The sequence below is a fragment of the Seriola lalandi genome, unplaced genomic scaffold (genome assembly GCF_002814215.2).
Source record: "Seriola lalandi dorsalis isolate HSWRI2012SDOR001 ecotype SW California unplaced genomic scaffold, Sedor1 jcf7180002054443, whole genome shotgun sequence".
Taxonomy (NCBI): domain Eukaryota; kingdom Metazoa; phylum Chordata; class Actinopteri; order Carangiformes; family Carangidae; genus Seriola; species Seriola lalandi.
The window spans coordinates 1-24,068 of NW_019524996.1; the positions used below are offsets into that span (position 1 = coordinate 1).

Below are 24,068 nucleotides of genomic sequence, written 5' to 3' on the forward strand. Positions count from 1 at the left end.
CCCCCCCCCACACACACATCATGAGGGAATCCCCAGCACATAAACTACATGACGCAGTAAGATGTTGCCCCCTGATACTGTACATTTCACCCTTCCGTACCCTCTTTACCCCCCATGTGCCCCCAGACATGATGAGTTTCAGGTCCGCACAGGTTCTCCTTTAGGTCCCTGTCCACACTTGAACCCAGTTCATACTGAGAGGGCGGAGCAGACAAACTAGGGCTGGGATATCCCTGTCTCAAGGTGTCCCTGACCGATAGGGCTACTTGTCTGTCACACAGGCCTTATCTCCACCAACCCCGAGAGGTTGCTGAGCAACCAAGGGGGTTGTGGGGTACGGCACCTCTTCAGGTCGACGTAGTTTCCTGTGGGTGTTCCTGCTCCTGTCATTCTGTCTCTCTGTACTCATCTTTTTTACTTGTCTTGGCTCACTTTATCACCAGGCTCGTCTAGGCTGACAGAACAGAGGTCGTCCTGTTTCCAGTGCTGGAGACCAGGTGGGAGTACCTGCAGGTAGGGGTGTGACCTTCTCTGGACAAGGGTCAAACACACTTTATGGCACCACTGGACTAGAGGGTAGAGGTCAAACAAGATGGATATCTGATGCACCCTGATAGGAGAACATTATATTCCAATCTTTAATGTGTTTGCCATGTTAACAAGATAAGGGCGGGAGCTCATTCTTTATTTAAATTTAAATTATTATTTTTGAGTTGAAGTTGTTTCTTGGACAGGAAAATTAACCTTCACAAACAAAATGTTTGTTGTGCATTTTCTGTAAAAACATGTCTGTTTTAATCATTTGCGGTCATGGTCAAGTGGGATTTTCATCTCTGGAAAACAACAGCCACTGAGGAATTTTATAACTTGCGTTCCATTTTTACTAATATTTCACCTGCTTGTTTTTGGTTTTGTGCTAAAATATCTGTATTCATAGAGTTACATTGTGGATAATTGTTACCACAAAACAGCAATGCCTCCTTAATATTCATCTGCATAATTAGTTCGGTTCATGCACAAGCCATATCTGTAAATTGTTTTTCCATGTCGTTATTATTAACCATTCCTTATTGGTTTTGTGCAGATGTAAAGTAAAAGTGTAACCATGAGACCTTTGTAGCTTCTTGAGCTTCTTGACCAATTCTAATTCTGGTCAGTTGTTAACATACTCGTTATTATGATATGCCTATTTTTCAGGTATTGCATATCAATATGATTATCTTTTTTTTTTACCTAAATTTGACAGTTTATATAACTGCAGTTTACAGTAGCTAAATGTCCTTCATAATATTTGAACTTTACTGTAACTTAAGGGAACAGAGGTGTCTGGTTGAGGGAGGGTGTAACCTAAAGATAAGGCTCTGTACGTCTTCTATTGAAATTTTAACGCAGTTCACATTCTCAACGGCTGATTGATTATCTGTCCTGAGCCGTGGCTCTGCAGACGGACTCAGCTGTGTGGTGGCAGATGGCGGTATCTTTGTCAAAGGTTCCTTAAAGAGGCTCAAGGAGGCATCATTTGTTTCTACAGTGGCTTAGAAAACCTGTTCTTAAATCATACAAACACTGTAGTTGGTTGACCACAGAATAATGGTGAAAACTGTAGGATTTCTGGTGTATATTTGTCACAAATCCTGTGCTTTGGGCGTAGCTGCACCTGTTTGCATTAAAAATATGTTAAAACCCATGAAGCTCAACAGGAAAAACAGATTTGATATTACGTTATGTCCTCAGTGAGTCAGCAGTTATTTCTCATTAGTTAAGGAAAATGATGATTTACCTGATATTATTATTATATTTTTATGTTCATTCATTCCTTTTTCTTCTCTCTCAGGGGATGCACAAAAATAGCTGAGAGTTCAAGGACAGACAATTCAACATCTGAGAAACATCAATGGAAAACAATTTCAGCTTTGAGGAGGTTGGTCTTTTTTCTACATGTGCACTATAAATTTAACATCTTCACTCTGATACTGACTCTTAATAAAAAAAAAAAAAAATGTAGAGCACTAAGCCTTAAACATGCTGCAAGATTTATTGAAAGCTCCACAGCTGTTTACCCTGAAAATCTTTCTTTATTGTTATATATGTTCTCCAAGCCTCTGTCAAATAGAAAAGGGAGCTTGGAAAATTGGACATTGATAAACGAAGTGTAGTTTGATTTGTTTAGTAGCCTAAATCTTGCAGCAATAACTATTTGTCTTCATCATCCATTACTCTTTTTCAACTTTCCTCGTGTGTAGGGCAGTGACATGTCATATGAAGACAATGACTCAGCCTTCCCCTCTCCAGTTCAACTGTGAGTTCTTTCCTTCTATGAAGTCATCCTGTTTGAGCAGTAACTACCTGTGCATGATGTCTCTGCATTCCTCCAACAGTGTGTATTCACACTGAAACATTTTTAACAATAACTCAAATGTATGTAATGTGAGAGAGCTCTTATGTCGTAATGGCCCAACAAAGAGTCTGTAGTTCCCATTGGATCTACAGAGCATTTTTCCCTCTTTTAACTATATTTTTTTGTTTGTTTGTTTTAGAGACCATAACTTTACTGCCTGCTGCAGCTGGAAATAAATAAATGATAAAATGAATACACCAACTGCCCCAGTACCACACAGCAGACAGGTCTGTCTGTGTATACACAGATAATGACCAGCTGGTGATGCATTTACCAGCTAAAGAGCCAGTTATTTCCCCCAGGAATTGGAGACCACAACAGAGCTAAAACAGAGTGAATATTGGATTAACATTTGTCAGGAGGCCAAGAACATGAATCCAAAGAAATGATAAATTCCCTATGGTTTGTGGCATATAATGTGGCCATGGTATGGGTTAGACTCAGCCTCTACCAGAAAAGACTGGGGTTTTACAAATAGCATGTGTGTGAAGGTGCCTGACTGAGAGTCTAAACTCAGGGCACAACATCCCAACTACTTCAAGCAGGCAATAGTAGTTATATTAGGTTGAGCAACACTGCCCCCTTGTGGCCAAGAACAGAATAGCAGTAACAGCAGAACTTGATGGTGTTGATCTTTATTAGGCTAAACTGAGACCCTCACTTGAATTGATCTTAAGGCATTTGTTAACTAGCTTCAAAGTCCATTTATCTTACAGACATAATTATAAGAACGTATTTTCCAAATCCCAAATGTTTTCTCCCTATCAGGGCTGAATTGCATTGCTTGAATTACTCTATTATTGTTGTTTGTAATATCCGGGGTGGAATTGTAGGATGCTGATCCATAGTCTTATTTTATTTCCTGTTTCGGTTTTACCACTAGGACTCCACCAGACCAAAGCAGCATCTATGACCTGGAGAGGAGGAGGGAGGAAGAGGGGCAGGAGGATGAGCCACCTCTGGAGGCCATCGTCATCCCCAGTGGCTCCGAGGGTAAACTCACCTGACAGCGCATGCAGCTGTTAGCTATTTGACTCTTTAAATCTGAGCACAACTCACTCACTTATCTCTTTATTTCAGCATATATGAACCTGAACACCAATGCCACCACAAGAGGGGATGCTCAAGTTAGTTGACACTTTTTATCAAATGTAAAACCTCATTGATATAAATCACCATCATCCACTGTCATGAACTAATTTTGTTGCATTACCACAGGCTTACGTGGAGCTGAATGAGCTCACGGACAGCACCTGGCAGGAGACTGGCCGCTGGGTGGGCTATGAGGAGAACTTTAACCCCGCCACAAGAAAATGGGGTCCTTCTCATGTCTCCTATCTCACCTTTAAGAGTCTGATCGAGCTCCGTAAGACCATGTCTACAGGTGAATTTAGAACCCTAAATGAAACTGAAATCAGTGTTTGCGTTACATTAAAAGTTTAGGTCCTATGAATATGACCACTGAAATTAAAAGCCCCAGTAACACATGACCTGACATGATCTCAGGGGCTGTCATTTTGGACCTGAATGCCAACAGTCTGGCTGCTGTGGCTGAGAAGGTGGCTGATGAGCTGCTGAACAAGAGTGAGATCCGTGCCAGTGATAGGGATGGCCTGCTGAGGGCTCTCCTCATGAGACGCAGGTAACCCACAGGATCCGTCGTTTCTCTGTCTCTTTCTACAAGATGATGATGCTGAAAAAATGTTTGCAGCATGCACTTCACGCTCATTTTATTCGTCCTTCCAGTCAGAATGAGGGACCTGTGGTTACACCCTCTGGAGATATTCAGATGCAGACCTTCTCTGTAACCAAGAAGGTAGAAATCTCTAGTTTTTATTCAGTTTGATCTACTTTTAATAATTTGGCTAATCATCAATATCATATTTGTGTATTAACATATCAGAGTTGACACGTATTGTACTGCTGGATCATTATTTTTGCAGAGGGACAACTCTGACAACATGGAGGCCTCAATTGTCCTCTCAGGTATGATATCATGTTATTCTGATGCAGTTATGTGTCTCCAGTTTTTTGTATGTAGTTCTGGGGCAGATATGGCTAAAAACTGGTGTTTCCAACAGGTGTCCTGGACTTCCTGCAGAAACCAGTGGTGGCTTTCGTCAGGCTGAGTGACTCTGTGGTGATGGAGTCTGCACTGGAGTCTCCTGTCCCTGTTCGCTTCGTCTTTGCCCTGATGGGCCCCAGCCAGAGCGGACTAGACTACAGTGAGAGTGGGCGAGCCATGGGTGCTCTGATGGCTGACTGGGTGAGGAGATAGTATGGAGAGAGAGAAAAAAGTATCCCAGAGACATGTAGCTTCAGCAATAAGAATACACAACCCCACTGATGAAAAGTAGCCTAATTGGTTTGGTGCAGGTGAATGAAAGGTTTCTGTATGGCTCTGCTAACAGGTGTTCTGTCTGGAAGCCTTCTTGGCCCAGACTGAAAAAGATCTGACCAATGCCATCGCTGACTTCATGGACTGCAGCATTGTGATTCCTCCCACTGAGATCCAAGATAAGGAAATGCTGGAGCCCATCATCAATTTCCAGAGGAAGATGCTGTGTGACAGACTCCGCCCCAATGACACTCGTCTTGCATTTGGTGACATGGTCAAAGGTCAGCATACTGTACAGTACTTACAGTGCAGACTGACATTTTAAATCCTGACCAAATCTACAAATGTAGCCTGTGCTAGATAAAAGAGAAAAGTGCTGATAAAACAACCTGATCTTAAGCAGATTTAACATAATCAATATTAACGTCAGTTTGATTTGTTTGATTTTCCAGATGAGAAAGCTCCAGAGGGGCCAAGGGAGGACCCTCTGGCCCGTACTGGCTATCCTTTCGGTGGGATGGTGAAGGACATGAAGCGTCGTTACCGCCACTACATCAGCGACTACACAGATGCTCTGAACCCTCAGGTCCTCGCAGCCGTCATCTTCATCTACTTCGCTGCCCTATCCCCGGCCATCACTTTTGGAGGACTTCTGGGTAAGAGAGGGTCCCAGATAAAAAGATGTGTCTGATTTCTCAGGCTCAGATCATTTACAGGAGTTCATCGACCTTTGATAGCTCTGGTAATTCTGTCTGTTGTCTGACCATAGCTGACAAAACGGAAAAAATGATGGGCGTGTCAGAGCTTATGATCTCCACCAGCATCCAGGGTGTCATCTTCTGTCTCATCGCCGCCCAGCCTGTCCTTGTCATCGGTTTCTCTGGACCATTGCTGGTGTTTGAGGAAGCTTTTTATGTTGTATGTACAAGTTGCCAGATGTGGAAACAACTGTAATCAATCTTTGGAAAGCCATGTTTTCTTCATTAACATCCATTTTCCCTTTGTTAATTCCATACTAGTTCTGCAAGTCCCAAAACATTGAGTACATTGTGGGTCGTATCTGGGTGGGGATGTGGCTGATAGTGATCGTGGTGATCATCGTGGCCGTGGAAGGCAGCTTCTTGGTCCGATTCATCTCCCGCTTCACCCAGGAAATCTTCTCCATCCTCATCTCTCTCATCTTCATCTATGAAACCTTCAATAAGCTCATCAAGGTTTCCTCACTTCATCCCTCCATCTATTTCACATCACATTTCCATGCCATCACTGTTCAATGTGTTGTCTTGCTGTTTTTATCCTACCTCTGACATCTCTCCCCTCCTCTTGCTCAGATCTTCAAAGCCCACCCTCTGATCCTGAACTACGAACATCTGAACAGCACAGTGGACAACCCCTTCGACCCAATCATCACGGAGCACATCGAGTACCATCCAGATGGCAACGTATCCTATCATCCGCTAGAGATTGAAAGACCTTACCCCAACACTGCCCTGCTGTCTATGTGCCTGATGTTTGGTTGCTTCTTCATCGCATACTTCCTCCGTCAGTTCAAGAATGGTCATTACCTTCCAGGCCCGGTAAGACCAACTGTCTATTCCTAGGGGAGGTGTAGTTTTGACAAGACTCTGAATTATTGTAAATGAGAAATCCATCAAGTAGGTGCCTGTGAATTTGGTCATATTGTATCTATTGCTCTCTCACTAGATCCGTCGTATGATTGGAGATTTCGGTGTCCCCATTGCTATTTTCTTCATGATCGCTGTGGATATCAGCATTGAGGATGCTTACACTCAGGTAAGTGTTGTGAAAGCCACTCAAAATGTCCTCAAAAATTATCGTTTTCTTTTTTTTTCCTAATAGAACATGTCAAAGCTCATACAGTGTGCAATTAGGATCACATATGTATATAGTTATCAAGAATAATGAAAAATATTTAAAATAGATATTGACTTTCGAGCCATTACATTTTTTTTGGTCACAGTCTCAAACTTAGACATGAACATGAATCACGATATTCCCTTTTTAAGTAGCCTGTGTAAATACATATATGCAGTTTGGTTCATATGATATGAAGAGGATCTTGAGTGTGGATAACATGATCAGCACACTGTTCAAACTTCCAGTGTCCATCCATACTTTGGGTGACACATTGGTTGGTAAACTATGACCTTCATCTGGTGGTTGTCACACAGAACTATATGACCTATATGCATGTGTTAGTAATTACCATGGTGTATACTGAGATGTTAAAAAGGAAGATAAATCAATTCTACACTCCTTTATCCTGTATATGATATGTCCCTGGTTACCATCCTCTCTGATTTCCCTGTTCCTCAATGCTCAGAAATTATAGAAGTATTTACTAAAGGCCTTGACTTGCATCTTTCTGAATGAATATCATCCTGTCTGCTTGTAGAAACTGGTTGTGCCAAAAGGTGTTGAAGTGACCAACCCCAAAGCCAGAGGCTGGTTCATCAACCCGATGGGAGAAAATAAGCCCTTCCCAATCTGGATGATGGCTGCCTGCTGTGTACCTGCACTGCTTGTCTTCATCCTCATCTTCCTCGAGTCCCAGATTACTACGTGAGTGACACTATAAATGATGCCATGACAACAGACTTCACGTAAAACTAATTAGCTAACCAAAACAAAGATAATATTTTGAGGATTTTTTTTTTGTTTCTTTCAATGGATTATCAGCCTGATTGTGAGCAAACCTGAGAGGAAGATGGTGAAAGGATCTGGTTTCCATTTTGATCTGCTCATCCTGGTCACCATGGGAGGCATCTCCTCTATTTTCGGGGTGCCCTGGCTGAGCGCTGCCACTGTGCGATCCGTCACCCACGCCAACGCTCTCACTGTCATGTCCAAGGGCCCGAAACCAGAGATTGAGAAGGTTGTTGAGCAGAGGATCAGTGGCATTCTTGTGGCCATCCTGGTTGGTAAGGGCTGCCCTCTACAGTGCTGACACAAAAACAGCAGGGTCAGAATAAACAACCCTTTTCCTTTAACCATCATTCTCCTTCTGTGATTTCTAGGTGTTTCTATTTACATGGAACCTATACTGAAGATGATTCCCATGACAGCCTTGTTCGGCATCTTCCTCTACATGGGTATCACCTCTCTGAGTGGAATCCAGATGTGGGACAGGATGCTCCTGCTGATCACACCAAAGAAATACCATCCCTCTGATGCCTACGCTACCAGGGTATGAAACTTCCTCAAGCACAGTTTACTACCTGACTCTGATCATTAATATACAGTACATTGCTGTCATATAGACTAAATAACCAAAAAAAAAATAATACATTGACTACAACAGCCCTACAAAAAAAAATCCTTAAATTTATTGTTTTCTGTTTTTGTTGCCAGTGCTTGATTCAGTACTTATTAATTTTGGAGGCTATAGTCTGTGGCTGATTTTCAGCATGTCCTTAATATTTTGTCTGTGGCAGTCTCACTGGACAAAGATTACAAGACCACGCACAGATTATGACACAAACCGCAAACACGAAAGCCCCGCCCCCATCCCTTCCTTTATAGGAACAAGACACCTAAACTCAAAGAGACTGTGTGTGTGTCATTTTGCATCTTTCGGTGGTTATTTTGTGTCTCTCTGTGGACATTTTTCAGCTGTTTGTGGTCATTTTGCAGTTGTTTCAGATATCTGTGATTCTTTCGTGTCTCAGTGGTTGATTGATGTGATCATTTTACCTGTCTTTGTGATGATTTTGCCCGTCTTTGTAGTTGCTTTGCGTCTTTTTATGTCTCCTGTCTCTGTCCCCAGTGGGCCTGTCCAATAATTCAATTCAATAGTTGTTTTCCCTCATATTTCAGTGTACATTAGTCAGCGACAATATTCCTGTAAATGATCATATACATTAGATTTTGTGCATTTTCATGTTAGTCTTTAGTTCCTCTGCTAACACCCTCCTCTGTGTGGTTTGTGCAGGTTAAGACACTGCGGATGCATCTCTTCACTCTGATCCAGATTTTGTGTCTGGCCGCCCTGTGGATGGTGAAGATAAGTTCCTTCTCTCTGGCTCTGCCTTTTGTTCTTATTCTCACCATCCCTCTGCGTATGCTGATGACCGGCAGGCTCTTCTCTGTCATGGAGATGAAATGTGTAAGTACTTCTCTGTATGTGTTGTATTCACCCTAGGTGTCTGTGTTGTAACTGGATGTGTTTGTGTTGCAGCTGGATGCAGATGATGCCAAAGTGACATTTGAAGAGGAACCCGGGGAGGATGTGTATAATGAGTCCCCACTGCCATAAACAACAACATACAATTCATATTTAGTTAGTTCACAAACTTTTAAGTCAACTCAGTTCTCGAATGCCAGTAATTATGTGAAAACTGAATATCAGGTGTCTTTGAAAATATGTATTTATGAACAACTCTTTGCAGTTTCAAACTGTTCTGTTATTATTATTTATCTTTAAAGGAAATTACCTCTCATTTCTAGTAATTCATACATTATTCCTGCAACTGAAATTTTGTCTGTCGCCACAATAGAAAACTAATATACAGTCCATATTGTCATAAAGATGCATTTCTACTTGTCCTTTGTTCTTTTGTTTTCCGTATTTCCTTTTCATATTTCACTTGTTTATGTGGCATTCATTTTGGGATCATTAAAATGCTTCCCTTTAGTTTTCAGGTAAGGTATATGTAATTTTACTTACTTAAATATTAAGTGGTATTTTGATTCAGGAAAATATCCTCTGGAAATGAGGGGTCTTTAACTTTAAGACCTGAGATAAATCCACTTATAATATTGTTTTTTTCTTTAAATGCCTAACTACAGTATAGCTTTAAAGTGATTACCACTGCGGCCACATGTAGATCTACCCATGTTCACTATTTAAGTTAAGCAAAGTTGATCTACTCAGCCCTTTACACATGCACAAATAATGACTTTTTGTTGGACTATCAGCCCTGCCTTTGCTCCATACAGTAGCCTTTCAACTAAACTTTATCAAAAATGTTTTAAGTAGTGTTATTCAAGTTTGCCTCATTTCATGTATTGTGTATGGTTTATTGAACAATTTGGTCTTTCCTGTTCAGTCGACCTGATTTGAAAGTGTATGGAAAGATGTGTAATGCTCTTCAATTTGAGATTTTAAGCGTGTAATTGCTTTGATGATTATGAACTGGGATGAGCAGCAATGAGTGGATAGCGGATAATGAGATATAATTGTTTGAGCTGACTGTTGCACTGATGATATAATCAGGGGAAAACTTATTTGTAAATGTATCTTATTAAGCCTTTTGTTTTAGTTATCGTGTGTTTGTGTGCTTGAAACACTGTACATGCTTTGGATTTACACTTTATTAAAAATAAAAAAACAGCCTATAAAGTGCTTGTTTTCATGAGTGCAATAGAAAACATCATAGCTTCATATCACCTCCAGCCAACTTCAAGCAACAGGAAAGCTGTTCAGTTGGACCATGATGCCTGCCACTTAGCTGCATGCTGCCTTCAATGTCATTAAGTAAAGTCCTACACTCAGTACTCTTATATCATGGACATACTCTTAACTACTCTTAGTCTAGAATGAGAAACTTTACTGTACTGCAAAAGGACAAAACTTAACAGAATGGGGCTTTTTCCAGCTACAGGTGGCAAAATTCACTCAGATATATACATTTTGTAATTACTTTATTTAAATCACAGGGATAAAGTAAAGATTAAGCATCAAAAATCCGACTGAGGTTATATAATACACATATATATTATAAAATAAATACCCATATATTAATAACAACAGACAAACTAGTGCAACCATGAAATTGTGAAATAATCCATGTCTTAAACTCAGTTCATTATTGTTATTTCATCCGGTTTGCTTCCATAATAAGGTGTTTCTTATTCAATTCCAGCAGGTTTTATTTCTTAATATAATGTAATATCATTGTAGTCACTAATGCCACTTTTCATCAAAAAGTCTGTCACTGTCAATCAAGACAAAAATGACTAAGCTAATAATGTGACTTTACTTTACAAAATTACATTATGAAATAAAAAGGGATTTTCTTTAAATTAAAACCTAAGGAAATAAAAACAGCCAACAGTAAACTGGTATTTTGAAAATAGGGTGGATAAAATAACATTTCATAATTATAAGCTGAGTTTTAAACATGTATAGAAATTCAGTCACATGGTTTAGTTGTATATTATTTATTTATTCGTAAGATTATTTATATCGTCTTGTATTTTCATTTAATTCTGAATATTTTGAGTGTCCATGCATAGAGGCTACAAATGGAAATTAGTTTCCATGTCTGTTTACTTTTGTGCGATTAAACCAGTTTTCCCACAGCCAGGGAAGGCAGCACAGTTTAACAAGGCCGAGTGCCTGAAAGTCATTTGTTTTCCCTGAATCGGCCTGACTGGATTGGACGGCCGGGGGTCCCGCCCACAAACACACAAGGTGGAGTTGAAAAGAAAAAACATGCTGGGCCAAAATGAAGCTGTCAAACAGCCGCTTACAGTTTGGTAAAAGAGAAATGGGCAATGTGAAAAGACGAGAAGACTGCCATGTGGACGTATTAGATAATTATCTCTTGAGTTGAAATCTGACACTGATGCATGAAGATTATAAACTTAAATAATATACATTTTTTATGTGAATTACATTAAGTTAAGGGAGTATGTGAGATTAGCCGGTTGCATTAAATTAGACAACCATTGACACAGCTTTGGCTTTCATGAAACTTTCAGCGACCTAAGAAAATATTACAAACTTCGGCTGGAGATCAGATAGGGTGGCCTCCGGGAGTAAAAAATAATCGCCCGCGGTTGGGTTTCAGAAATAACGGTGCGAGATCGGGAAAAAAAATGTGGATGTCTCGGCATCGCGAATGGTTGGATGGAGAGGAGCTGCTGCGCGTTGAGTGGAGGGAGACGGCGAGAGAGATGGAGGCGGGGGGGAAGGACCATCTCTGCGGGGACTGGAGCCCAGGACCGACGGCGCAGTGCTGGCTATCGTTCAACCCTCCCCTTCTTCCTCCACAACGACGCCGAGGCTCACGCCGAGAGACAGGTAAGCCAACACAACAGCCGCTCGGTTTCATAACACCGCGAAAATACGCGATAAATAAACCCGAATAAGCTATTTGAACTCACAAAATACACCTTTATTGTATGTTTTTTTTTTTTATATATAAACCGTCTCGGTCGGTAGGCTCTTTGTAGTAGCGAAGCAAACCAACCGCTGTGGCAGGGTACAGACGAGGTCGGCCATACCCGATTTTCTTGTCCTCTACAGCGGGGAAGAAACTGGAAAAGACCCGTAGGTAAAGGGGATATTTTCATAAAATTTCACCCAGCGAGTGCGTTATGCTACTTCCCTTCATCGAAACTCAGCTATTCGTGCTGTAACCGGGTCATTTGCGTGGGGGAATTAGCGGTGGTTTCCGCGCCGAGACCTCCACGCGGCTGTTGGCGGAACAGCCAGCCGCCTCTCTCGGTTAGCCATCAGGGATCTCGGTTTAATATCTCACCGTGCAGAGACTCGCCCTCTCTCTCCCCCTCTCTCTCTCACTGACTAGCCCAGAACCACCGACGACCGAGCTCGGAGAACCCGCCTTCTTGTCCTCGCTTATGTGCTTTTGGATCGAGGGAAGGGAGTCTGCAACGCCCTGGACTTAGTTTTAAGCTCGGTTTTCTCTGTTTGCAGTGCGCCATTGGACCTTGTCACGGTAGGTTTCCTTGTAGAGCAGAGCTGAAGCATGGCGGACCTGGAGCTGTTTGTCGCGCCAGTGAAGCTGCTCAGCCTCGGATGTTAACATGTTTCCTTAAAGCTTAGACTAATAATTTAAGGGACCGTTTAACCGCGCAATACTGTAACAGATACCGGTCGCAGCTACCGTTAAAATGAATTATTTAGTAAATGTCGAGGTTGTAACGTTTGGCCGTTAAAAACATTTTCCATTTTCTTCTTTCTTCCTGTGCCTCCGCAACTCCTTCCAACCCACCACCACGAGATTTATCTCGGACATTGTAACGAATTGTTAAAATTAGTTTTTCCAAAACTCGGCTAAGTCTTTAATAAATTTAACTATGTTTAAGGCTAGCTAAAATTTTATCTGTTGAACAACTGTTTTAAATGATTTGTTTAAGTGGTCCGGATCTACCCTATAGGAAGTAAGAGATTGTTATTAAATACAAACAAGCTTAAAGTTTTGTATTAAACACTGACGTTTTAAAAATGTATGGCTATAAATTTATAGGATAAATGCCCAATTTAAGCTTCATTTGGCGTGCCAAGTTGTCCTTGGCCATGTAATGCCTCAGCTCCCAATTTTTATACTCCATATGTTATAATTATAATGAAATTTAACATATTTTATGTTCTAATGGCTCTAAATGTACGTAATATCAGCTTCCTAGTTATATAAAGGTGAAATCGGTAGTTCTCATGTAGCTAGGTCACACCGTGAACACCACAGTGAGCTGGGGCCATCAAGGACACGATGAACAACGAGCAGCCGCCATCATTGGAGCACAGCTCGGCTACGCCTCGCTGAAGAATGCACCAAGTTTTGCTCTAAAATCGCAACATTAAACGCCAAAAACATAAATTAAATGGCCTGTAAATACTCTTGAAGCAAATTTATTAACTGGAAGCGAATATTATATTGTTTTCCTCGCTCCAGCCGTAGTGAACATTTGAAGAGAAGATTATAGGTTTGCATGGCGGAGCTAGATCCGCATCCAACGGTGATGAGGCGCCTCTACCGAGTGGCGCATTTGGCTGCAGTGCTTCCAAGCCACCATTCCCCTTCGTCGGAGACCGAAAGCAGATCCCCCGTCCGTGGTCAGCTGGTCGCCTACAGCTGCCTGTCCGTCCACGTCCATTCGCTTCCTCCTTCCGTGGATCCTCCCCAACCTCCACTCCGACAGAAAATCCTCCATTACCGAGAGGACCGGGCGAGAAAATGGTCGCTCTTGTGCGTCCACGATACTTTTGTTGTGGAATTAGGACAGTACTAATACGCCAAATTCCGGCTGGCAAAATTTGCTCGACGGAGACTCCTGTTGTCGTAGCTAGTTGTGCTAGTTGAAGCCCTCCGCAGTGTTATTTGAGATTTGAAGCCGTCACAAGCAATAGCCTATGTCTCACCATGTAGCGTAAACGTTTAAGGGGCGGTGTAATGAACATAAACCATTATCTAGAGGCAAATTTGAAATCCGCCACTTGAAAACACCGGTTTTACTTTTACATCACAAACACTTTTTTAAGGAAATCAAAACTTATCATATGAATATTAAACAGATTTATATATATGTATATATATATATATTATTTTTTTTAATTATTATAAAATCCTGTAATTTAAAAACATGGTCTATTCTGATGTAGAAGCTTAGTTTGAACTCGCATATTAAAGATTGTATTGTGTTTCTATATTAAAGATCATGTTATTGTGAGAGATTATGTTTGACAACTTGATTTTTGTTGCTCTTGTAGATAAAAGACAGTACAACCACAAATGAATGGAGAAATGGAGGCAACCACCCAAGACCAAGGTATATTGAAATAAATATTTGATTGTTTTCTGAAATGATTAATCAATTAATTAACTGGCAAACTTTTTCTTGGCAGGTATTTTAATAATTGATTAATTATTTAAGTCATTTTCCAAGCAAAAATATCCAGTTCCAGCTTCTCACTTGTGAGGTTTTGTTGCATTTTTGTCTTATGTGATCAAAAACTGAATATTGAAAGGGTTTGTTCTGTTAACTAGACAAAATATACATTTTGAAGATTTTGATGGAAAATTTGATCATTTGTTACTATTTTCTTAAATCTTATAGATCAAACAATTAATCAAGAGAATAATCAGTCTAATCAATAGTTGCAGCCCTAAACTGAACTATACTGTTGATGTATTAATGTTTACTATAGCTAGTGTTGTAACAGAGCAGACTGTTGTAAGTTTTCATCATTTCATCTATTATTATTTTTGGGTTAAATTCTGTTGTGTTTGCATCACAACAGTTTGGGCACAGGATGACCTCTTAAAATTGCTGGAGGCCATGAAAGTAGCCCTGCCTCAGAAGGACCTGACTAAATACAAAACATCAGAGTCCCACCTTGACTGGCAGAAGGTGGCATTCAATTCCTACACAGCAGAGATGTGTAAGCAGAAGTGGCAGGAAGTCTCTAAAGAGGTGAGCCAGCTCATGTTGTTAGTATGACACTTATTTATTGTCTGCTAAATGTCAAATTTAGTGCTTCATTTAGTTAATGTTTTATTTTTCTGCTTTAACCACAGATTCGAAAGTTCAGGACTCTAACCGAACTGATAGTTGATGCTCAAGACTATATCAAGAACCCCTACAAGGGCAAGAAAATAAAGGTGAGTTAAAACATACATTTTGCTTGACAAGCAAACAACTACCACATTATGAATAGAATTTTTACGCCAGTATTTTTCTCCATGATATACAGAAACATCCAGATTTTCCCAAGAAGCCCTTGACTCCATACTTTCGCTTCTTCATGGAAAAGAGGGCCAAATACGCAAAGTTGCACCCTGAGATGAGCAACCTAGATCTGACTAAAATCCTCTCAAAGAAATACAGGGAGTTGCCTGACAAAAAGAAGGTCCGTCAAAAACAAATACTACATCTTTTAAGGTTGACTGTGGTATTATTTGATAGTTTCAAAACATATAACAAAAACATTGTTTTTCTTTTCTACAGAAAAAATATGTTGATGACTTCTTAAGAGACAAGGAATCATTTGTGCAAAGTATGATGAAGTTCAGGTGAGATTACTTACACGTCTTCATTATTATGTAGCATTAATTGTATTATGTAGCATTATTTGGGCATATTAGGCGTGTACCTGCAGCATATTTAAGAATGATATCTGTGCTTAAATGCTGATTTATGATCTATAAATGTAGGGAAGAACACCCAGACCTTGTGGAGAGCATGACCAAGAAAGGTTCAAATGTCCCAGAGAAGCCCAAGACACCCCAACAGCTGTGGTACAACCATGAAAAGAAGGCCTTCCTCAAAACACACCCAGATGTAAGTAGGCCTTTACAACACACAAAATACAACCTCTTAACCTTTAATTGTGTGGCCCTACAGTTGTTAATTTTCTCTGTTGGACAACAGGCGACCACCAAAGACATAAAGGACAGTCTTGGCAAACAGTGGACACAGTTGTCTGACAAAAAAAGACTCAAATGGATCACAAAGTCCTTGGAGCAGCAGAAACAGTATGAGGTGAGACTACAATGATGGTGATATGTTACATCAGGGTCTTACAAAATTTGGAGTCTTTAGAAGCATTTTCACTGTTTTTAACTCTTTGTGTTCTTTTTAATATTCTAGGAGACGATGCGAGAGTACATCCAGCAGCACCCAGAGTTAAACATGAACCAAGGGGCTATATCAAAATCCACCCTGACCAAGGCCGAGAGGCACCTGAAGGACAAATCTGACGGCCGGCCTGACAAACCACCGCCGTGAGTTAAGAGCTAAAATACAATGCTTGACACATGACGCCACCATGTGAGAGTTGTTTAGACAAATCTTTCTGTGTATATATGCTTTCAGAAATGGTTACTCTATGTTCTGCGCGGAGTTGATGTCCAGCATGAAGGACGTACCCAGCACAGAGCGTATGGTGATGTGTAGCCAGCGGTGGAAGCTGCTGAAACAGGGCGAGAAGGATGGCTATCAGAAACGCTGTGAACAGGTTAGTTCAGAATCAAGTCACATTATATAAGAAAAGCAAGTTGTTCGACTTAGTCTTAATAATTTAATCTAATGTTTTTTCAGAGAAAGAAGGAGTATGAAATTGAGATGAACAGATTTCTCAGTGTAAGTCTTATTTTTTATTTCTCTTTTGACTGGTGTTTTTGCCGTGCTTAGAGTTTTCACATCACAGCAATGAGTGTTTCTATTTGTGTGCTATAGTTTTTGCTGTAAGAGTTCATCAGAGTTTCTTATTTATATTTTCTTTGCTGTTTGTAGAGTTTGTCAGTGGAGGAGCAGCAGCGGGTCTTGGGCGAGGATAAGATAGGTTTTAAGAGGGGCAGTGGAGCCAGCAGTCCTGCCGCCAAAAAGAAAAACCCTAAAGCAAAAGTAAGACTGAGTATACAGCAACACCCACCCAGTTTGTAGAGGTGGTTACACTCTTCACATTTGCTCAGATACAGACTTTTTTGTTATGTCACTTAAACATAAAAAGCTAAAGATAATTTGTGCATATTATGTAATAATGTAATGTAGATGTAGATGTTATAGTATCCTTTTCTGAAATTGGTTTTTCTTTGAAATCTGTAGGCCAATCCAGAGAAACCCAAAAGGCCCATTTCAGCCATGTTCATCTTCTCTGAGGAAAAACGTCCCAAACTGCAGCAGGAGCGACCAGACCTTTCTGACAGTGAACTCACGAGACTGCTGGCGCGCATGTGGAATGAACTGCCAGATAAGAAGAAGGTCAGTTGAGTGATCACAGGAGCCAAATCATGTTGATAAGAGCAGTTTGAAATATAATTTTCCAATAAACCTTTTTAATGGTCTTGGTCATTTAGGAGAAGTATAAACGCTTGGAAACAGTCCTGAAGGCAGAGTCAGAGAAGAAGGAGAAGGAAGATCGTAGTCGTCTGCCAGACCCACCCAAGACTGCTCAGGACATCTGGCAGCAGAGTGTCATTGGAGATTATCTGGCCAGATTCAAGGTACACATGACCCTTGGTTTCTAGAATGAAAGACATGTATCACCTAAGCAGATCACTGGTATCCATGCATGAATTAATTTACTGTGTTTACAGTATTTACCTTTTTACCGACAGGTGTTATGTTCAGTCTGTGACACTAGTTTATAATCGAAAATCTAGAATAAAAGTGATGTATGCATTGTATATATTTTCATATAATATAAAACAGTCTCTTTAGGTCACAGTATTAACAGTAGGATTTGTTATACTAATTTGTATTACGTTTAATGTGAACCACTTGTTTTGCAGAACGATCGGCCGAAGGCACAGAAAGCAATGGAAGCAACCTGGAGCACCATGGAGAAAAAAGAGAAGATCATGTGGATCAAAAAGGCAGCAGAGGATCAGAAAAGATATGAGGTATCACTGTCAATGTCCAGCAGGAGTCCCTAACATCTGTATACAGTACCAGTGAGAGTTAACCATTGGCTTTTCTGTCCTCAACAGAGAGACCTGTGTGAGATGCGCTCACCTGTTGCTGCCATTGCCTCAGGGAAGAAGATGAAGTTTGAGGGTGAACCCAAGAAACCACCATCGTAAGTTTGCCACATCCAACTTGTCCATGCTGCCTGTTGTTTGTACAGTATTGAAATCCTAAAATTTTGTGTTTTTTCCCCTTGCTTTTGACTCTAGAAACGGTTATCAGAAGTTCTCTCAGGAGATGCTGTCCAATGGAGAGCTGAATCACCTCCCGATGAAAGAGCGGATGGCTGAGATTGGCAGCCGCTGGCAGAGATTACCGCTGAAGGACAAGGACCGCTACAAGAAGATCGCTGAGGAAAAGCAGAGGCAGTATAAAGTCCAACTGGAACAGTGGCTCGCCGTAAGGATTGATTGTTTGGGGGGGGGAATAAGCCATGAATTTTCTACTGAAAATGTAGAAATGTCTAATTTCTTTATCTTTCTTATCATACACTTCCATCCTTCCACAGAGCTTGTCTTCACAAGAGAGAAACACTTACAAAGAATATAATTCACAAGTAAGTCAGTTATTTTACTGTCATGGTTAACATTGTTGTGTCACTTACTGGAACAGAAATCTACAGCACAGTACCTCTATAATATTTCCACTTCTTGTATCTTTTTTTGTATTTAAATGAATGTTTATCTCTTCGGACGTTTCAGAAAAGGAGAACAACTGCAAAACCAGGAGGCCCCAAGGCGAAGGTCAAGAAATCTGTGAGTGCCGACTCATTGTTCTGTTTTCTGTCATTAGACTCAAAAATCAGCTGCAATTTTCAATTTCATGTGGTTAAATGTCTGTGTCCACAGGACACAGAGGAAGAGGACGATGAGGACGAAGATGATGATGACGATGAGCAGGAAAAGGCTTCCTCTGACGCAGACTCATCCAGCGAGGATGATGAAGACGATGATGAGGACGACGATGAAGACGTAAGTGACATTTGTCAGTGGCCACATACAGAAGTAATGACCTGACATTGATTATGCTGAATATTATTTTTTGTTCGATTTTGAAGAAGGAGGAAGATGACGATGAAGATGATGACGAGGCAGAGGACAAGGAGAACAAGTCAGAGGACAGCAGCAGCGAATCGAATTCACCAGGGACATCAGACTCTGATTCGGACTGATGGATCAGGTCGACGTCGTCCTGAGACGAACTGAGCAGCGCTGAGCTGAGCCAAGAGTCCAGGGAGCTCTGCCACTGTGCCAACCCTGCTCTCCTCCCACCACCAGAGGGAGCCCCTGCATTGCCTCATCCATTTCACACTCACCCACTTTATGTTGCTGCGCTGGTGATCTGTACTCATGGAGGGACACTGTCCTTATGTCCAAAATCTGTTTCATTCCCTCCCCGCTGTGATGGTCATCTCACAGCACGGGCCGCTGACATTATGCCAAAAACAGCATCCCACTGGTTTGGTGATGTCATGAACATTTCTGCCGCTGGTTTCAATCTTGATTTGCAGGTTCAGTGGTTTAAGGTTAGAGTTTTAATGTCCAGGGTAATGAATTACCCTCCAGTGTTTCTTCTATTATTCTGATAATTAGCTGGAGATAGGTGGCATGAGTTGTGAACAGGCTTCATGGAGCCAAAGAACATGTTATGGGGATCACTTTAGGGAAGGGGGGATGTGCGGGGCACTGAAAAATTGCACTCTTCAGAATGTTTCATTTAATATTTTTTTCCAGAATTTTGTCGCTTTGTTCTCTATTCTCATGTTATGATGTAGATTTTATCATTTGGTTCTTAAAGAGGTGGTATTTTTTCAGGAAAAAAAACAAGCCATTATGAATGTCTTTTTTTTTTTGTTGCTGGAAAATTTCTGAACTTGTTTCTTACCTGTGTTTTCATTTAAAAAAGACAGTGCCTATAAAATGTTCACCCCCCTTTTGACTTTTCATGTTTTATTGTTTTACAATGTTGAACCAAAGTGGATGTAATGAGGCTTTTTGACACTATTCACCGAAAGAAAGACTGAAACATTTATTAGAAATTGACTTATTTGCTGGACTTGTGACTACAACCAGCTGTGATGTAGGGTGTAGTCAGAAGTACAGCAGATTAGAACACGCAGAACTGAAACTGGCATTGATCCTGTTTTTACTCGCTGTAAAATAGCAACGAGCTAAAGTATCTAGATTAAGCCAAATACAAGACAACTGATTACATATGTATTCACCCTCTTTAGTATTTAGTTATAACCAGCTTTTGCAGCAGTTACAGACTGCACTCTGTGTGGATCAGCTTTCTATACATAGATGCTGCATTTTCCCCGTTTCTTTTTCCAAAACGGCCCAATGTTGTGTTTAGTGACTGTGAGTAAACACCAATTTCCATTTCCTTCCACACAATCTCTAGTGGATTTAAGTCTGGCCGCACTTCTTGCACCAAAACGGCCTACTCTAAGCAGATTTACAGCGGTGCTGTTTCTTTCTAAAAAGCAATTGACCGTATTATAGTCTGCAGGCTATTCCGTCCCTTGAACTATTTCTTGTGTCTTTCCCCTGAATGAACCTTAAGTAAACTTGTAGTTTATTTGGAATGTCCCTTCATGTCACAGTGTAGTTTTTATTAGAAAAATTAACTAATAAGCTGTTGGAGCTACCAGATGGAGGTTTGTCTACTGGTCAAACGTGACACAAGTGATCTCCACACAACTTTTGTCTTATTAAACAATTGGCTCACCCTTTCAATACCTATGTAATTGGTTATTTGCATGTTATTTTAACACTTAATACAGGTTAATTTTTAAAGATTTTCACTTATCATTAGTGTAAAAAAACAAAACTTACATCTTACACTTACATCCACTGTGCTTCAGTGTTGAAAAACAAAAAGGTCAAATGTTGGTGGATTACATATATTATATAGGCACTGTGGATCCATTGCCATGTGTCTGTCATTGAGAGTTGTCATTTATCAAAATTTACCGACATGTCTTGTAGTGCATAAATTCAGAAGTCTGAAACAATCGTTTGACTCAGTTTGTTCTGGTCTGACAGTGACAAACTGTGTAGTGCTTGCAATTTGTCATTGAAGGGATCACTTTTTTTCTACATTTAGAGCTCAATCTGACAGTTTTTAAAGAGTATCTCATACAGTTGGTGTATATTCCTTCTCTAAACCGTTGTTTTACATTTCATTTACGGTTTATTTGACTTGTTCATAGGTTTTTTGTTTTAATTGTGAGGAGTTGCGTTCTGACCCATCTGGAATCATTTGTGGATGTGGAACTGTATGGTTTCATCTATTTTTCTTTTGAAATTTCAATGGTATGGACTGTAATCTGTCTGGGTTTTAGTCTGATGCTTATCCCAAAAAAGTGTGCACTTAATGTAAATCTGTCCCTCTGTGTGAGTTTGTGTGCATGCATGCACAGAACTATGTATATATGAGGGTGTATGTGTGTTTCTTTGCTTTAATGTGTGCTATTTTTGCTGTTTTGTTGCGTACCATGATGTGACTGCAGCGTGCATGTATGCCTGTGTGGGGACATCATACCAACACCATGAATGTAGATATTGTTAAATTGTTAATTTCTTTTCCTCTCCAAAGGTCTTTAGTAATTCTTTTGCTTGGCGCCGTCATGTCATTTGTTACCTGAAAATGGAATTCCATGACTGTCATTTTGGGTCTGCAGACAGATGAGTACATGGCAACTATTAATAATCCGTCAGTAATGGACTGATTTTGACCATTATGAATCTCATCACAAACTAAAATAAAACCAGCGTGGACTATTTAAATAACTTTGGGAGGGAAAAGGAAAGTGTTTGTCGAAATTGATGGATGGGAGTTTGTAAAAGGGATTTGGGGAACTGAGTTGCCAGTGGAATATGGGTTAAAAAAAAAAAAAAAAACTTGTAATTTTTTTGTAAATACTGTTTTTTGTAATGAGTGCTTATTGTTTTGTTAGTACTTTTAATTTGGCAAACCCTCATTTGTGACTTCTGAGGCCAGTGAGCCTTTCACTCACGGGGGAGAATTTTTGGTTCAATTCACCTGTTTTAGTTGTTGTTCTCTCCCTTATGTTGGTTTATAGAGATATCTAAGACAGCAAAGCTTTACAAGTTTGTACTGCTGATCATTTGAGAAAATTTGATGTTTTCTATAGTTGAGGGTGTTCTTATGTCCTTGTAGTTCAAGTATTTGGGCAAATAAAAATGATCTTTAACAGTTAAAAGTGTGTGTTCTATTTTAACCTTATACAGACAGACAGACAGTCCGTGAATCAGTGCTGATGTGCAGGGAAAAAAAACTTTGTGACCAAATGTATGTGCAAACCCCTACTGGTTCAGATTATGCGTGGGACTGTTTCTCACTGGTTGACTAATCACCTCTGTCAATTAATAGAAAATGAATGGGAAACAATTTTAACAACTGATTAATCATCTAAGTCATTTATCAAGTAAAGATGACCTAAATTAGCTTTTGGTTTTGGACGGTTAGTCAGACACAATAATGATTTGAATTGGTCAACGTTTATAGAAATAAACAAATAGTGTTTTTAGAGTTTTTTCATTCTTTTTGGATATTTGATAGTCCAAAATGTTAAACAATTGAATTGAGAAAACAATCAGCAAATGAATCCACTATGAAAATAATTAATTGCAGTCCTAGTGTGCTTCAAACCCTCTAGGCATACATGGGCCCCTATTAACCTTCCTTGCACTCTGTGCAATGTGTGCAGTTCGCAGTACTGTTTCAACATGATGATGCCCCAGTGCACAAAGCCAGGTCCATACAGAAATGGTTTTCCCAGTATGTTGTCGAGAACTTTGACTGACCTCCACACAGCACTGACCTCAACCCCATCCAACACTTTTAGGACCAGGAGCAGAGGCAGTGAGCCAGGCCTATCACCTAACATCAGCATTGAGTTTGACTAATGATCTTATGGCTGGACATGATCAAATCCCTGCAGCCAGGTTCCAAAATCTGATGGAAGCCTGAAACCAGTGAATTGAGGCTGTTATAGCAGCTGATTAGTGCCCATGGTTTAGGCATGTTCAACAGTCACGTATGGGTGTAGCTGTGTCCACATACTTTTGGCTATATAGTGTATATGATAGGTAGTGGTGACCTCAGGCTCAACAAAATGATTCAAATTAGAGTGAAGATCTAGCGTTCATGTATCAGGGTCGGAAGTGGAAGGTAAGCCTCCCGGCCTGCCTCAAGTCTGCCAGTCATAGCGGAAGCATGCTAACTATGCCTTCAAAATAAAATGATCAGGGTCTAAGCTGCGTCACACAAGTTGCCTAGAAACCACAGGTTTTATTGGAAAAGAATGGCTAAATATAGAGGGAACAAGGCCCTAGTGATAACTGACAAAGTCTCAATATGATTTAACAGTAATATGCATAAATATGAAAATAATGAATTATCCAAGAACCCAATAATATATTGCTGACAGGAGCCATTATTATAAGCATCATTATTAATTTTATTGTCAATACTTTAATTATTTTTAGTTGCTATTACTTTTGCATTAGCAAGATTTTGAACGCAGGACTTCAATTGAGTATTCTTATAGTGTGGTAGTGCTACTTTTACTTAAGTAAGTGATTTGAATACTTCTTTAGGTGGTATGTACTGTAACTAATTACATTTATTCAAATAGGCCTACTGCACAAATTTGAGCCACTCTTACTTGACTTGGGTATTTCCATTTTATGACACTTTATTCTTCTACTCCACCACATTTCAGAGGTAAATATTGTACTTTTTACTCCACTACATTTATCTAGCTGCTTTAGTTACTTTACAAATCAGGATTTTACACACAAAATATATGAAGAGCCTAAGAGAATATGATGCAATTAGTCACTTGACAGAAAAGTAATTTGATACTATTATTAAAATTATTGAAGGAATTATTTCGCAAAAGACATCATCATTTTTTCACACCATTTTCAGATTTTTTACAAACCAAACCCTAACCCTAGCCTCAAGAAAACAGGATAAGGATCCAATAATTAAAATAATCATTAATTGCAGCCCTAAAAATAAGCTCCATCTCAACCAATTGCAACAGTAAAATGCTGCATACAAATGAATGCATGAGTAATAATATCCAACTGCATTTTCTGCAGTCAGTACTTTTACATTTAA

At 40.0% G+C, this 24,068-nt stretch overlaps 2 protein-coding genes across 4 annotated transcripts; both read left to right on the forward strand.

Annotated features, from left to right (window-relative positions):
* The first annotated feature begins 358 nt into the window (after positions 1 to 358).
* Positions 359 to 10,098, forward strand: slc4a1a (solute carrier family 4 member 1a (Diego blood group)). Of its 2 annotated transcripts, none has more exons than XM_023410969.2 (21): positions 359 to 513; positions 1,835 to 1,921; positions 2,244 to 2,299; positions 3,282 to 3,391; positions 3,479 to 3,525; positions 3,617 to 3,782; positions 3,905 to 4,040; positions 4,145 to 4,214; positions 4,342 to 4,384; positions 4,480 to 4,664; positions 4,810 to 5,017; positions 5,189 to 5,392; positions 5,506 to 5,654; positions 5,756 to 5,950; positions 6,068 to 6,313; positions 6,441 to 6,530; positions 7,153 to 7,319; positions 7,437 to 7,678; positions 7,775 to 7,944; positions 8,689 to 8,862; positions 8,935 to 10,098. In XM_023410969.2, exons 2-21 carry the CDS (start codon positions 1,895 to 1,897, stop codon positions 9,010 to 9,012), a joined length of 2,763 nt encoding a protein of 920 aa, XP_023266737.1. In that variant the 5' UTR covers positions 359 to 513; positions 1,835 to 1,894; the 3' UTR covers positions 9,013 to 10,098. The 2 variants fall into 2 exon arrangements, with proteins under 2 accessions (XP_023266737.1, XP_023266738.1); XM_023410970.2 differs by having other exon boundaries at positions 383 to 497.
* A 1,200-nt stretch (positions 10,099 to 11,298) lies between these two features.
* ubtf (upstream binding transcription factor) lies at positions 11,299 to 22,140 on the forward strand. 2 transcript variants are annotated; one of them, XM_023410972.2, is made up of 21 exons: positions 11,299 to 11,784; positions 14,215 to 14,273; positions 14,746 to 14,918; positions 15,023 to 15,106; positions 15,199 to 15,354; positions 15,453 to 15,517; positions 15,659 to 15,785; positions 15,876 to 15,986; positions 16,095 to 16,228; positions 16,320 to 16,461; positions 16,545 to 16,586; positions 16,740 to 16,850; positions 17,052 to 17,207; positions 17,303 to 17,449; positions 17,738 to 17,848; positions 17,936 to 18,024; positions 18,122 to 18,311; positions 18,421 to 18,468; positions 18,614 to 18,667; positions 18,761 to 18,883; positions 18,970 to 22,140. In XM_023410972.2, the coding sequence occupies exons 2-21, from the start codon at positions 14,237 to 14,239 to the stop codon at positions 19,081 to 19,083; spliced, it is 2,214 nt and encodes a 737-aa protein (XP_023266740.1). In that variant the 5' UTR covers positions 11,299 to 11,784; positions 14,215 to 14,236; the 3' UTR covers positions 19,084 to 22,140. The 2 variants fall into 2 exon arrangements, with proteins under 2 accessions (XP_023266740.1, XP_023266739.1); XM_023410971.2 differs by lacking the exon at positions 11,299 to 11,784 and adding an exon at positions 11,916 to 12,442.
* Positions 22,141 to 24,068: the final 1,928 nt, after the last annotated feature.